This window comes from Anomaloglossus baeobatrachus, chromosome 10, assembly GCF_048569485.1.
Source record: "Anomaloglossus baeobatrachus isolate aAnoBae1 chromosome 10, aAnoBae1.hap1, whole genome shotgun sequence".
Lineage (NCBI taxonomy): Eukaryota > Metazoa > Chordata > Amphibia > Anura > Aromobatidae > Anomaloglossus > Anomaloglossus baeobatrachus.
Window position 1 is genome coordinate 42,960,917 of NC_134362.1, and position 15,696 is coordinate 42,976,612.

The 15,696-nt window shown below is 41.3% G+C and overlaps 1 protein-coding gene across 1 annotated transcript in view; it reads left to right on the forward strand.

Annotated features, from left to right (window-relative positions):
* LOC142254497 (uncharacterized) overlaps nucleotides 1–15,103 on the forward strand; it is an 87,510-nt gene extending 72,407 nt beyond the window's left edge. Inside the window, exons 8-15 of the mRNA XM_075325585.1 lie at nucleotides 123–232; nucleotides 460–508; nucleotides 2,152–2,272; nucleotides 7,148–7,242; nucleotides 8,662–8,727; nucleotides 10,859–10,958; nucleotides 11,173–11,325; nucleotides 13,368–15,103. Of these exons, the coding sequence (XP_075181700.1) occupies nucleotides 123–232; nucleotides 460–508; nucleotides 2,152–2,272; nucleotides 7,148–7,242; nucleotides 8,662–8,727; nucleotides 10,859–10,958; nucleotides 11,173–11,325; nucleotides 13,368–14,797 (2,124 nt within the window). The 3' untranslated portion in view covers nucleotides 14,798–15,103. The remainder of the gene's footprint in view (nucleotides 1–122; nucleotides 233–459; nucleotides 509–2,151; nucleotides 2,273–7,147; nucleotides 7,243–8,661; nucleotides 8,728–10,858; nucleotides 10,959–11,172; nucleotides 11,326–13,367) is intronic.
* The last annotated feature ends 593 nt before the right edge of the window (nucleotides 15,104–15,696 follow it).

Sequence of the window (15,696 nt, forward strand, 5' to 3'; positions counted from 1 at the left end):
AACTAAATAGCCGTGGAATGTGGACATTTTGCAACGGAGCCCCGAGATTCACTTTACACCGCTGACTCTAGACCTTCATTTTTACTTGCTTCCAAAATTGCATTTCCTTTTCCGATCCTTAGAAAATGAAAGAACTGGCCAAGATGTATTCCACGGAAATCAAGCAGATCGACTTGGACGTGAACCGGACCTTCCGTAATCATATAATGTTCAGGGAGCGATATGGAGTCAAGTAAGTAGCAACCGCCGTAATGATGATCGGAGCTTCTTCCGGGGAAATGTGATTGCTGCAGCTAATCAGTGGTCACTGATTGACTACAGCGCTCATGTGACCATAAATGCTGAATTCGGGGAATTTGGTGCAGCAACATAGCACTCTGCTATGTGCAGCAAAATCCCTGAAGAATTGGCCTTGGGGTTGTTGCAGAGTGACTATATAAATGTATTTTTCCTCCCCAGGCAGAGGGCCTTGTTCGATGTATTATCGGCGTATTCTGTCTACAATACCGTAAGTTTATACTAAGTCTTACACAATATATCCAATTGTCATGGTTTTGTTTTCTTCTGGACACAAGAGGCACATACCTAAGGATTGGAGGGGGGTCTCCGCTATCGTTAACCCCCTTTTCAGCTGTCGTTAACCCCCTTTATCAGCTGTCGCTATCCCCCTTTTTCAGCCGTCGCTATCCCCCTTTTTCAGCCGTCGCTCGCCCCTTTTTCAGCCATCGCTCGCCCCTTTTTCAGCCGTCGCTCGCCCCTTTTTCAGCCGTCGCTCGCCCCTTTTTCAGCCGTCGCTCGCCCCTTTTTCAGCCGTCGCTCGCCCCTTTTTCAGCCGTCGCTCGCCCCTTTTTCAGCCGTCGCTCGCCCCTTTTTCAGCCGTCGTTCACCCCTTAAATGCCGCTTTCAATCATTGCACCTTTACCAGTTTAAAAAAAAAAAACAGATTTGGAATTGACACCTTCATAAAAAGCAAAGAAAAAAAATAGAAACACCAGTCACTGCACCTCCGTTGAAAAATGTTATAAAAAAAATGAAAACTTCTTCTCTATCCCAAAATACCAATAAAAGCGTCAACTTGTTACGCAAGAAAAATCCTATTTTGATGGAAAATGGCAACAGAAATTTTATTTTTAATGAATGAATTTATTTTTGAACTGAAGCAAAAATATCTTTACAAACCCTGTCGCCAAGGTGTTGAAAAATGCTATATGAAAAAAAATCTGAACTTTGTTTTTCTACCCCAAAATGCTACCAGTAAAAATGTCAGCTCACTACACAGAAGAAAAAAAAGCCCTTTGCCATTTTTATTTTTATTTCATTGATGTTTTTTTATTAAAGCAAAAATGACTTGAAAAATGACTTGTCAAAAAATGCTATAAAAAAAATCACATCTTTTTTACTCCAAAATACTATCAGTAAAAACATCAGCTCGTTACGCAAATAAAAAAAATCCTTTTTTGATGGAAAATAGCAACAGAATTTTCATTTTTAGTTAATTTATGATTTTTTTTTGTTTATTAAAGCAAAATTATGACACATTCTGTCGCCAGTTTTGTTTTTTTTTAACCACACAATGACTGCCAAACCCCCTCACCATCACCCCACCCAAAAAAAGCCAAAAAAACCCAACAAAACAAAACAATGAGGGGGATTTGTGTTTTTTTTGTTTGATTTTTCACCACACTTGGAATTTGGAATTTCTTCTTATTTTTTCCATTGCCTTGCATGATAAAATAGATTGTCAAAGCCCACAAAAAACATAAAAAAAAAAAAATCCCTTTTATGGAAAATATAAAATGGCTAACGCTTTTGGAAGAGAGAGAGAGAGAGGGGAAAAAAAAAAAAGTGCAAAATCAAAAATTGGCCTCGGCGGAATGCTGTTCATGTTGGGTCGTGGGTTCTAATTTAACTTTGACCCGCGTCTGTGTAATTTTTTGTTCTAGATATGTTTGCACAGGTTCCTATACTTGTGGGTTTCCTATCACTTGCTGCATGGGGATAGATCTACCGGGGATAATATATGTGCAGCTCTGCAGAATATATTGTGCGGTGTATAAATAGAAATCATTTTCTTCCCCGCAGAGCACAGAAACGCCTTCATGTATTATGTCGCATACGTAAGACTAATGATACTGTATGTGATCTCTGCAGGAAGTTAGTTATTGTCAGGGGATGAGTCAAATTGCAGCTGTGCTGCTGATGTATCTGAACGAGGAGGACGCCTTCTGGGCTCTGGCTCAGCTCTTAACCAACCAAAGGCATGCCATGCACGGTGAGTCCGACACTTCCCGATATGGAGCCTCTTCCTGTTCTCCCTTTGGTCAAAATCCTGGATTTCATATTCATAAATGCATACAAGATATTAACGGAATTAAAATATTAAGATTATATCTTCCATGAATCAATAGTGCACCTGACAATGAGCAACTTTGTAATACATCTTATCAGTGAAATCTGTTTCTTCCTCCTCCTGGACTGATCACTTCCTTGGGGGACACAGGAACCATGGGTTGATATGCTGCCACCTGGAGGCGGACACTAAGAATACATCTTCAAACAAAAAAACTGACTCCTCCACACCCAAGTTAGTGAAAAGCAGTGGCGCTGCAGCGTTGATTAGCGGTTGCAAGGCAGGCGGCGGGCGCACGATGCTCGGGAACGCGGCGAGCAGGCAGATCCACAGGACAGGAGGCGTGACAGGAGAGAAGGCGTGACAAGAGAGGAGGAGGTGGTACCGGACGCCTAGTTCTTCTCGGCGTCTAATATTTATCCTCGCGCTGCGTTAATAAAATGGTGGTCGCTGCCTACAATGGTGGGGGCCCCCTTAGAAGCTCTTGTGGTGGGGGCCCTGGGGCTGGAGCCCCGCCTGCCTCGCCTATAATCCGGCCCTGAGGAGGAGCAAAACTAAGACTCGCCCTCAACCAATGGAGGGTCACTTCATTGGGGGACACAGTAACCATGAGTTAATATGCTGCCACCTGGAGGCTGACATTAAGAATACATCTTCAAATACTAAGCTGACTCCTCCCCTCCAAACTACACTCTTAGCTTTGATTAGGGAAGTTAGGAACTAAGCTTTTTCTATCTTTTTTCTCCTGTAGTACTGGTATTAGATTTCCCAGAACAGCTTTCCTGTGTCCCCCTATGAAGTGACTGAGAAACAAAGATTTTTGGTACTCACTGTAAAATCTCTATCTCATAGCCTTCATTGGGTGACACAGGAACCATCGGTCGATATGCTGCCACCTGGAGGATGATACTAAGAATACATCCTTTAAAAAAAAAAAGCTGACTCCTCCCCTCCAAGCTACATCTGGGCAACCAACACCCAGTTAGTCAGTTTAGTGTCATTCAGAGGCACACATGGGTCTGAGTAATAGACCTCTCTTAGCTTTGATTAGGCAACTAACCCTTTTCTATTTTTTTCCTTCTGTAGTACTGGTATTAGATTTCCCAGACCAGAGATAGCTTTGGGATATCCCATGGTTCCTGTGTCCCCCTATGAAGTGACTGAGAAATAAAGATTTTTGGTACTCACTATGAAATCTCTATCTCATAGCCTTCATTGGGGGACACCGGAACCATGTGTTGATATACTGCCATCTGAAGGCTGAAACTCGGAATACATTTAAAAAAAAAAAACAAAAACTGACTCCTCCCCACCTAAGTTAGTGAAAAGCAATAGGCGGACCAAAACCAAGACCCACCCTCAACCACTGGAGGGACACTTCATGGGGGGACACAGGACCAATGAGTTAATATGTTGCCACCTAGAGATGGACAATGATAATACATCTGTAAAAAAAAACAAAACAAAAAAAAAAACAAAAAACAAAGCTTACTCTCCCCACCAAGGCCAGTCAACACCCAAGTTAGTGAAAAGCAGTAGGGAGAGATGGAGAAATTCTCCATTGAATTTTATGAGCACCAACTGCCATCTCCTATCTCCATAATGGGGAAAGTCTGAATTCACTGAATCCAGATTTTACCCATGAATGGAGAATGAGTGATCAGTCCGGGAGGAGAAAGAAGCAGAGTTTTGGATAAGATATGTTACACAATTTCTTATTTTTGATTTATGAAATAAATAAATGGACTGTTATTCTTTTAGAAATGTAAATTTTATTTTTTTTTATTTTTTTTGTTTTATTTTTTCAAAACTGTGCAAAGCCAAGAAATGGAATCAAACAATGAAAAAATAAGGAAAAATTACTTGCAGCCGCTAATATGGCTTACTGCACCCAGCCCAATTTAGTAAACATCCAGGGCTCTTGATATAATTGTATGTCGTCCTATAATTATGAAAGGGAAACTGTTGGCTTTAGCTACACCCCAAACAGATCACAAGTGTGTAGATTAGAAGAACACCAGGGAATTGGACAAAACCCCTGCTGTGAGCGGGACGGAGCCTTCCACCGCCTGAGCTCCATTCTCAACCCGACTCCTCCCCCCACTAAGTGATTGACAGTCTTGCTATCGCCTGTCAATCACTTAGTGAAGAGTGGAGTTAAGCTAACAATAAAGGAAGGAGACAAGGCGCTGTTAATGCTATTTACTACATATACTGTATATTGTACGTAGAAAAAAAAAGTACCCCCTCCCCCCAAAAATTAATAAAATATTTTTTTTTTTTAGAAAATACACTCTAGTGCATATATAATAAAAAAAAATGCAAATTAGATATCCATATGACTATTATTACCCAAAGAATTTGTTGCTCCTAGTTGCCAGTGGGAAATTTGCACTTAACCCTCCCGTTCTGTACAGAAGACTTTTCAGCAGTCTCATTATCATCAGATACAGGATTAGAATGACAGGTAACAGCTGATTTCAAAGTATCCACCAATCACAATAAGTAATGGCACAGCTCACCTGTTGAGTTTAACTTCACAATGACCTTTGCACATGCTTATTAGATGCTTCAAAACAAAATCTGACAAATTTATGTGGCCATGTACATGTGTTGTTTCCTGCAACAACAAAAAATCAAGTTATCAATCTAAAAGCCCCAGTGCAAAAATTGCATGATTTCCTACATATATATAATATATATGTATGTATGTATGTATGTATGTATGTATATATAATATATATATATATATATATATATATATATATATATATATATATATATATATATATATATGTATATATATATATATATATATGTATATATGTATGTGTGTGTGTGTATATATTATATCTTGATATTAAAAAAAGTCGTCCCAATTTTGTATTTTTTTTTTTAAAAAAAAAACAAACCTTTAATACTAAGACAAAAACTAGAGAAGATGAGGGGAAAAATAATTACTTCCAGGACCCTGTGGGACGACGAGACTTCACTGGTCTCTGCTATCTTGAGCTATTTATGACTCAGTCATCCTAAAAATAATTGCGTTGCCAGTTTTAGAAAATCTAATTTACTTTTCACAAGTTACTGAGACGTGAATACCTAGAACATAACATGATCGTTCAAGGTCCTTCTCTTCTGGGACAGTTCACTCTAATGTCAATCAGCGCCACAATATATATGGGAAGCCTTTTTACTTTGTTGTTTTTTTAATTAATCTGTTGATGTACTTTTATTTTTAATTTCTTTTTCGGATTGTATCATAACAAAATAATGTTTTACAGGGTTTGCGCTATTTAAAGAGGACCTTACACCAGTTCAAGTGGCCATTTATTACTCATATTTTATTCCCACTGCTCCACTGAGTATTCTGGTTTTTTTTTTTTTTTTTTTTTAAATCAGTCATACAGTTCCAAAGATATAGGCCTTTTAATGTAGTGCAAATTTTCATGGTCTTTTCCAAGTGGGCAGTGCTCATTGGGTAATAATACAGAGCACACCCCCAAGGATCAAGTGGCCAGTTTTTACTCCTATTTATTCCCGCTGCACCTCTGAGTATTTCATTTTTTGTTTTTTTTTTTAGAATCCGCCATAGTGTTCTAGAGGTATAGGCATTCTTAGTGTAAATTTTAATGGTCTTTTCCAAGTGAGTAGTGCTCATTGGGTAATAGAGAGCAGCCTAAAGGCACACCCCCAAGGATCAAGTCGCCAGTTTTTACGATTTATTCCCACTGCTCCACTGAGTATTTCGGTTTTTGTTTTTTTTTAAAACCTGCCATAGTGTTCTAGAGATATAGGCATTCTTATTATAGATTTTAATGGTCTTTTCCAAGTGATTAGTGCTCATTGGGTAATAGAGAGCTGCCTAAAGACACGCCCCTGAGGATCAAGTGGCCAGTTTTTACTCTTATTTATTCCCACTGCTCCACTGACTATTCCGTTTTTTTTCTTTCTTAAATCTGCCATATAGTTCTAGAGATATAGGCCTTCTGCAAATGTTCATGGTCTTTTCCAAGGGGCCAGTGCTCATAGGGTAATAATACAAAGCAGCGTAAAGACGCGCCCCCGAGGATCCTGTGAGCCACCATATCTCTGGAGCCTTCTGGCGGATTTAAAGGAAAAAAAAAACAGAAAAAGGAGTATCATGAATAAAATAGGAGCACAAGGTGGCCACTTTGGATATAATGCTCGGTCCCCTTTAAATAACCTTACTAATAAAGGCGTTGTCCACTAATATAGAAATTAATCTCTACTGGCCTTTAATAAAAAAAAAAACAAAAAAAAAAAACCCTATCTTTGTCTCTAACACTGGTGCTCCCCCCCGCCAACTCTGTACTATGTCCCCTGCAGACATTGGGGACAATTTTTTTCAACTTAAATGCATGTTTATGGGGCTAATAATTATTTTTCCATTTAGGTTTTATTAAAAATGTTGCACTCTTCTGCTATTACAGGATCTTTGTTTTCCTGCTCAGTCAACGTCAATCTGGTCTGAGAGGCGGTCAGCAAAGGATAGATAAGAGTTACAATCTGAATGAGCTCTCTGACAGATTCTCAGTTAACTCATTCTATAGACAGCGCAGCACAAAGGTTATAGAAGGCAAATGAGTCCAAATTTTTAATGAAACCCAATTTGAAAAATGATATTTAGCCCCAAATACATCCATATTTTTCAATTTTTGGGTGAACATCTCTGTGCGTTGCTTTGTAAACTATAGAAGATTGGGCTAAAACCCCCAATTATAGGTGATATATTGTATCATGTGACTTACAGCTATCTTATCATTTCTTTTAAAGGGTTTTTCATCCCCGGCTTCCCCAAGCTTCAAAGATTTCAAAGTCATCATGAGCAAATTCTCAGCAAATTGTTCCCCAAGTTAAAAAAGCACATGGTAAGCTGTGATTTATGGTCGGGATATACAGCGCCGCTTTGTGATACTCCGTTTCTGTTTTTACCTTCAATTTAATAGGGACTATTTATAGATAACAATATCCAGGCACGGATATCTTTGCTTTTGGATCTTTTTTTTTTTAATCCTAATTTAACCAACCAGAATACCCCTTTATCATCTAACCTAAAAATAGGTGACAACTTCTAGATTATTGGGATCCACACCGATGCTGGAGTGGAGCTTTAAATCTAAGCCCCCTGTCTTTTACTCAGCTGCTGCCGTCTTCATCTGTTATCAGCACCGCTCCAATCGGTCTCCGACGATTTGTGACCTGCCAGCAGCTCCAGTGTTTCATATACTCGAAGGTCACAAATCGATGCAAGTCTATAAGAGCCTCATTCTGGCTCTCATAGACTTCCATTCAGCGCTTGTAATGTATCTCCTAACTTCCAGACAGTTAAAGGTTACAGGCACAAGATGGCGACATGGGACCGGAGTGGCGCCGAAAAAGGAATAAATTGCCCAAAGGTGAGTATAAGACCAGGGGCAGGGGACTTGGGTTTAAAGCACCACGCCAGTGGTGAAATAAAAGAAAATAATACAGGAGTGGTGCTTTAAGGCAGTAAATGGAAGACAGGTGAGGGGAGAGGAGGGGAATGCAGCTGCAGAGGTGAATATAAGACGAGGAGCAGGGGACTTTGGTTCAAAGCATCACTCCAGTGGTGAAATAAAAGAAAAGAATACAGGAGTGGTGCTTTAAGGAAGTAAATAGAAGACAGGTGAGGGGAGAGGAGGGGGGATGCAGCTACAGAGGTAAGTATAAGACCTGGGCAGGGGACTTGGTTTTAAAGCACCACTCCAGTGGTTAAATTAAAGAAAAGAATACAGGAGTGGTGCTTTAAGGAAGTAAATAGAAGACAAGTAAGGGGAGAGGAGGGGGATGCAGCTGCAGAGGTGAGTAGAAGACCGAGAGCAGGGGACTTTGGTTTAAAGCACCAATCCAGTGGTAAAATAAAAGAAAAGAATAAAGGAGTGGTGCTCTAAGGAAGTAAATATAAGACAGGTTAGGGGAGAGGAGGGGGATGCAGCTGCAGATTATCATTAAAGCTTACCATACATATTAGGTCAAAGTTTATGCAAATGTCCGAATTCAGTTGTTACGAACAATGTTCGGTCTAGATGGATGAAATGAATTATAGGTGGTTTAGATTGCCGAAGGATTGATAATTTATCAAAAACCTGGTCAGGCTTGTGGGATTTTTTTTGGATATTTTTTTTATTCAATCATCTGCACAGGTGCATTGTGTATCAGTCCCTGATCTAGAATATAGTACAGCATATGTAAATCTACAATTCTGTTGTAAATTTCCACCATTGTTGTTTTTCCACTCCATCTAACCTTGTGGTTGTATTTTATAGGATAAAGAAGACATGTCGACCGGGATTTATACCACTAAGTGGTTTCTGCAATGCTTCCTAGATCGGGTAAACACTAAAATCTTCTCTGGACTCCATAGTATTATTAGTACTAACCCTTAAATAAAGGGGTTGTCCGGCCTAGGGTACAAGTCTGCAGTCCCTCTATGTGTCACCCTATGTGACTGCAGACTTGTGACTCCTCACATAGTGCGCACTGTGAGGATTCTCCAGTGGCGGGAGTGGGACAGCTAGTATACGATTTCCATACATGTGGTCCTGTATCAACTAGACTTGCACGGCCTCGCTTAAAACAAGAGAATTGATACTTCTAGTCTGAATGTGTCCGGAAGTCTGTATATTGCACACTTGAGGCCACATGACCGCCCGCTCCTGGCACCGGGACCGGAGAAACCACACTGTGTGCAGTACACGTGATGTGAGGATCGCAAGTTTGCAGTCACCCTAAGACTTGACAACCCCTTTAAGGACCGGCCAAATTTTTAATTTTTTCTTCCTCATTTTTTTTTTTTTTGCTGACAGTCGTTTGAGGGTTTGTTTTTTGTGGAACGAGTTGTAGTTTTGAGTGTCATCGAACCCTTTAACATTTCATAAAAGTTACCTGAATATCAGCAGCTGATCCTTTTGTTCTGGAGATAAGCCACCTCCAGGGGAGTCTTGACAGTGACTCTCCCATAGAGAACAAAGGGGACTTCAACAGCGCAACATAACTACATGGACCTGGTCCAGATTCTTCATCTCACCTTCAATATTATATTCCTTGGTCGCTTCATTGGGGGTACACAGGAACCATGAGATAGTCTGTTGCCACCTGGAGGCTGACACTAATAATTCATCTTAACAAAAAATGTTGGCCCCGCCCCAGCGGACCGCCTCACCAGCTATCACCAGGCCTCCTCAGTTTAGCTTACCGTCAGTTGGAGGCAGGCATGAGTGTGAGTCTCTGGCCGGTCTTAGCCTTGTAGGGTAGGTGCTAACCTTTCTCTATCGCTCCATTGGGGAACACAGCACCCATGGTTTCCTGCGCCCCCCAATGAAGACTCAGATTTTACGGCAAGTACACAAAAATCTTCTTTTCTCTATCGCTTCATTGGGGGGACTGAGGATACCATGGGTTCTGTGTCCCCCAATGAAGGCTCAGAGAAAAAGCTCTTATGGTGAGTACACAAAAATCTTTTTCTTTTGTTGTTTTTTTTTTTTTTTTTGTTTCTGTGTTTTAGATCTTTGACTTCTGTGTTAATATAATATTTGTTTGTTATCACCACCCCAGGAAAAGGTTTAGGACGTCCTATGGTTCCGGTGTCCCCTAATAAAGAAACTGAGAAATAAAGATTTTTGGTACTCACCATAAAATCTCTTTCTTGTTGTCTTCAGTGGGGGAATACAGCAACCACCTTTTGGTTTCTCAGTTGGGCGTGCATTAAAGTTGTTGTTTTCGTTCATTTCTTCATACTTTAGTTCTTTTTTGCATCTCCTACTGCTTTCTCACTACCTGATGAGGGCTGGTGCTAGCAGGCAGGGTATAGTCTTCTGTGGAGGGGACAACCTTTTCTATTGTTAGGCCTAAGCCACACGGCGATTAAATCTGTGCGAGTGGAGTGCGATAAAACATTGCATTCCACTCGGACCAATATTATCCTGTGTGCCAGCGCACATGAGCGATTATTTTCTCAGCCCTAATCGGACCGAGAAAACAATCGCAGCATGCTGCGATTGTAATGCGAGACTCTTTCTCTCGCACCCATTCAAGTCTATGGGGCGAGAGAAAAATCGCACTGCACTCGCAGTACACCGGTGTACCGTGCGTGCAGAGCGAGAATTGCAATAGCCGGCTACGGAGGAGAGAGGGAGAGAAATCCCTCCCTCTCCTCCTCAGTGCCGGCCCTCCCCTCCTCAAAGGCGGCCCGCCCCCGCAGCTGAGGTCCGCTCGCACGGTCGGACCTCAGACGCAGTGACACTCGCATGACACTCTGCTCCTGCTGTGCTGCCAGCGTGAGCAGAGTGTCATGCGAGCATCGCACTAGTGCCCCGTGTGGCCCTGGCCTTATTGTCAGCCTCCAGGTGGCAGCAGACTAACTCATGGTTCCTGCGTCCCCCAATGAAGACTACGAAAAAAAGATTTTACAGTGAGTACCAAAAATCTTAATTTTTCACTCATGGCCCCTTTTTTTTCTTTTAGACACCTTTTACTCTCACTTTAAGACTATGGGACATCTATATCTTGGAGGGCGAGCGAGTGCTTCCTGCCATGGCGTACACTATACTGAAACTGCACAAAAGTAAGACCTATTGTTTTTTTTTTATTTATAGGCCTGATGATGGTGCAGGGTTTGGTGTTTTACAAGCTCTCAATAGTCTTTTGTAAAAAAAAAAAAAAAAATTCCTACAGTTTTGTTCTGTACATCATTTTTATAGTAACTTTTGCAGTTCCGCCCCCTGGCATTTTGCACTGCGGTGCCAATAATCGTCCTCATTTCTTGTCTTCTTGGATAGAGCGTCTCCTGAAGATGCCCATGGAGGACCTACGGGAGTTTCTTCAAGAAAAGATTGCACGGTCTCTGAGCTACGATGATGATATCGTGGTGGAGCAGCTGCAGACGTCTATGGCCGAACTGAGGAAGATGAAGCTAGAGCTGCCGCCACCAGGTGCAGTGTTCTTATAATGTTACATTTTTGTTGGATTCCCATAATGGCAAATACTGATCTAGCCAATTTTATCGGGACATATAGATCAGCCAGTTGGTTATCAAGTGGCTTTATGTTCGCTGAAAGGGGTCATCATCTCTGTTAACAGAACTTATTTTGCGTAGAGTGTACCCCTGTAGTTTACCAGGTATTTCTAGAACAGTTACTGATGCTAACTATACAGCTCCTCTCAAACCGTTTTAACCCCTTCAGCCCCCGGGCATTTTGCATTTTTCTGGGGGGGGGGGGTTTCCCTCTCTTTCTTCCGAGAGCTGTAACTTTATTTTTCCATCAATCTTGCCATATGAGGGCTTTTTTTTTTTTTGCGGGACGAGTTGTAGTTTTAAAGGGAACCATAAGTTTTACCATTTAGTGTACTGGAAAATGGCAAAAAAAAATCCAAGTGCGGAAAAATTTGCAAAAAAAGTGTGATTGCACAATAGTTAAAACTGATGTGTGGGTGTGATGCCTCAGGTCGGTGCGAGTTTGTAGACATCAATCATGTATAGGTTTACTTTTATCTAAGGGGTTAAAAAAAATTCACAAGCGTCTCCAAAAAAAGTGGCACACGTTTTGTGCCATTTTCCAAAACCCGTCGCGTTCTCATTTTTCGGGATCTATGGCTTAGTGACTGCTTATTTTTTGCGTATCGAGCTGACGTTTTTACTTGTACCATTTTTGCGCAGATGCTACATTTTGATCGCCTGTTATTGCATTTTGCGCAAAATTTGCGGCGACCAAGAAACGTAATTTTGGCATTTGGAATTTTTTTGCTGCTACTCCATTTACCAATGAGATTAATTGATTTTATATTTTGATAGATCGGGCATTTATGAATGCGGCGATACCAAAATTGTGTATATTTTTTATTTTTATTTTTTTAACCCTTTCATTTTCAATGGAGTGAATGGGGGGTGATTTGAACTTTTAGGGTTTTTTATTTTTTTTTTTTAATTTTTTAAAACTTTTTTTTTTATTTTACTAGTCCCCCTAGGGGGCTATAGCGATCAGCAATCTGATCGCTCTGCCATATCTCCAGATGACAGCTACAGAGCTAAGATCTGCAGATATGCTGCTTTACTTTTAATGCCGGCTGTATTCCGGCATTGAGAGCAAATGACTCATGTTAGCTACAGGCGTCATCGCATGACTTTGTGCTACCATGGCAACCACCGGAAGTCATGTGATCATGTCACGTGACTTACGATGGGGGCGGGGTAAGTCAGGATAATCGAGGCGCGCATATACATCTCGCTGCCAGATTTTGTCAGCGAGATGTAAGGGGTTAATAGTCGCGGATGGAAGCGATTCCACCCGCGACTAGCAGGCACACATGTCAGCTTTTGAAAACAGCTGATATGTGCGTGGTTCGCCGCGGCCTGTCCACGGCAGGAGGCGGGGATTAACCGCACACGATCCATGACGTTACCCAGTACGTCATGGGTCGTTAAGAGGTTAAATTAGTTGTTTGGGACTAAAAAAAGGAAGACATGTTTCGGCAATTGTCATATATAAACAATGTGGAACAGAACTTCCTCTACCATGAAACTGTGTAGAGTGTACCCCTGCAGTTCACAAGGTATTTCTATAGCAGTTACTGATGATGACTTTACAGCTCCTGTCAAACAGTTTTAAATGACTTGTCCGGGGCTAAACAAAGGACTTATTATTGGGTTATGTCATCAGTTTGAGATCAGTTGGGGTCTGACACCTGGTACCACAAACCGATTAGGTGAAATCTGTTTCAGCAATTGTCATATATAAACAATTTTGAATAAAGCAGCCCTGTACATTTATTGACCCCTGCTGGGTACTGTAGGGTATTTCTCCCCTCTAAGTGCATGAAAATTTATCAAGAACTCAGCCGAGCATTCGTGTGTATAGGGAAGTTGGCGATAATGTGTAGGGTCCTTTACTCTCAATTTGTCTCATACCATTGTCCAAGATACAGAAAAAAAAATGTAATAATTGTCACTTTCTTTACATTTGTCATCTAATCTTAGGAAAGGCTGAAGAATTCCCCAAAACGACCTTGGGTCAAGATATCCCTGTTCATCTGCTTCCTGTTAAAGCAACGGTAGAGTGTAATGTACTGGACAGAAGGGATGATGGCAGCCCATCGCAAAGCTCGAAGCCTTCTGCAGACGTCAACGAGAACAACTCAAATACTGGTGATAAAACCAAGAATGTTGTATCGGCTCCACAACCCAATGGTGACTCCAAACCTGTGACTGAGGACACTAAAAATGTCGAGTCACGTCCAGTAATAATGGTGGAACAGCAAAAACCCGAATCTGATGTAGGAAAAACAACCGAAAATGAAAATGATGGTACACTTGAGGACAACCCGGGTCGTAAAAGTCAACCGGACTGTGTGCTCGAAAATAAGGAATGCAATAAGGTCGTTTCCGAACCAAGTATTATAGGTGACAAGCCAGAGCAAGATTCAGTGTCATCTACTATGAACTCTGAAAGCTTTAATGTTCCAGATGCCAAGTCCCACATTGTGGATTGTAATAATGATTGTAAGGAAAACGCAACAATTGGAAATGTCCCGGCCGAGGGCCAAGAACAGCAGCGGTTGCCAAATGAAGAAAAAGGAGATGTTCCTCTGCTTTCCAATTTAGAGACAAGTTCTTTCCGACCATGTTCTGTGGAGGTATCACTGTCACAAAGTGATGACCCTCCTACTTGTGACACTTTGCCCGTCACGGAAGGAAGCGAGTATGACCATTCTTCTCCCGAAGACGAGAGCACTGTTCCAACCGGACAACTGTCCTCTCTTCTGCCACCAGAGTTAGACATTAAAAGATGTTCTTCCCAGTATGACAATATGTCAGATTTCGATCAAGAATGGCCACCATGCCCTACAGACTCGTCCTTGGGTGAACTGGAAACGGACACATGGCAGTCAAGCATATGTAATGCTCTTGACTTGTCAACAGAGGAGCCTTCTGATTTGGCCAAGTTCCCGCAATTGGCACCTTCCATGTCTTGTCAACAAGGACCTTCGGGCAGCGTTCCTACGTTACTTGCTATCCAACCTGACCAGTGCGAAAAAAAGAGTTCTCTTACAAAGTCATCGCCATCATTAACTCATACTTTTAGCGCTTTCCAAGTTGTTAAGACAGTAACTGCCATCCAGGTATCTCATGCTAGTAAGCAAGGCGGCTTCCAGGATGCGAAACGCGTGGCACATCCCTTGTCCCATAGCCTCAAACACACTCTTACATGTGGCATCCAGACACGGGAAGAACAAAGTCATATACCAATAATTCAGTATATAAACGGCCCCATAAATCCAAGCACAAATGTCCCAACCTCCAATCTGCCGAAATCGGAAAAACCACTTATTCTAAAAGCCCTTTCCGATAACAATTTCTACTCGTCCGATCAAACTGTGTCGCAGATGTCCAAATCCATCACGTTCTAACCCAGAGAGATGCATGCCCCCGTCTTTGTATTTGCTTCCTCGTGCTTCGCGGTGCATTAGCCATTTTTATGCAGGACATAAAAAATAGGCCCAGACTTGAGAAGACGATGATCAGCTGCACTGGTTTCGTTGGATCGACCTTAACCGATTTTTTTTTTTAATTTTATTATTTTTTTTTATTATCACAAAGTGCTTATTATTCTTATTTATTATTTCATTTCATTTTTATCCTTAAAGGCTTGCACACAGTCATGTATTAATAGTGTTGTCTGTATGACCTGTATAAAGTGATGCCACTCAATCTGCTCCGACATTTATAAATTCATTGCGACCTGACCCGGAAGTGTCTATATTTGTCCCCTTGTCCTATCGTAATGTTGTAAAACGGTCCTCCATATTGGGGGGGAGGAGATATACATTTAGTGGGGCCATACGATCTTTTTGGTTCCGCTAAATATTTTCTTGCAGGATTTTAGTGTAATTTAGCACATTTATTAGACATTTATTTCACTTTTGTCAATTTTTGCTTCGATTGATAACTTCTTCCAGAAGATGACGATTGGGCATTGATCTATGCAAGTCCGCTGCTCGCAATCAGTATCAATGATTGTCAGCAGCACGTGCCCTGGTGTAAAAAGTGACTTGACGTGAGCGAAATATCACAATAAATCACTTTATGCCAATGAATTTACCAAATGGCTGCAATGAAACAAAACGTAAAACATTTAAAGGGGTCTGAATACTTTCTGTATCCACTGTATATGTGTCTTAGAAGTGCATTGGGGTGTGATGATGCACTTCCAGCTCCTCAGCCTCACACTGTATTACCTGCCATACAGTATATAGAAAAAGTCCAGCTCACCCAATGGAGACCGCTAAATATTTGATCGGTGCACGGA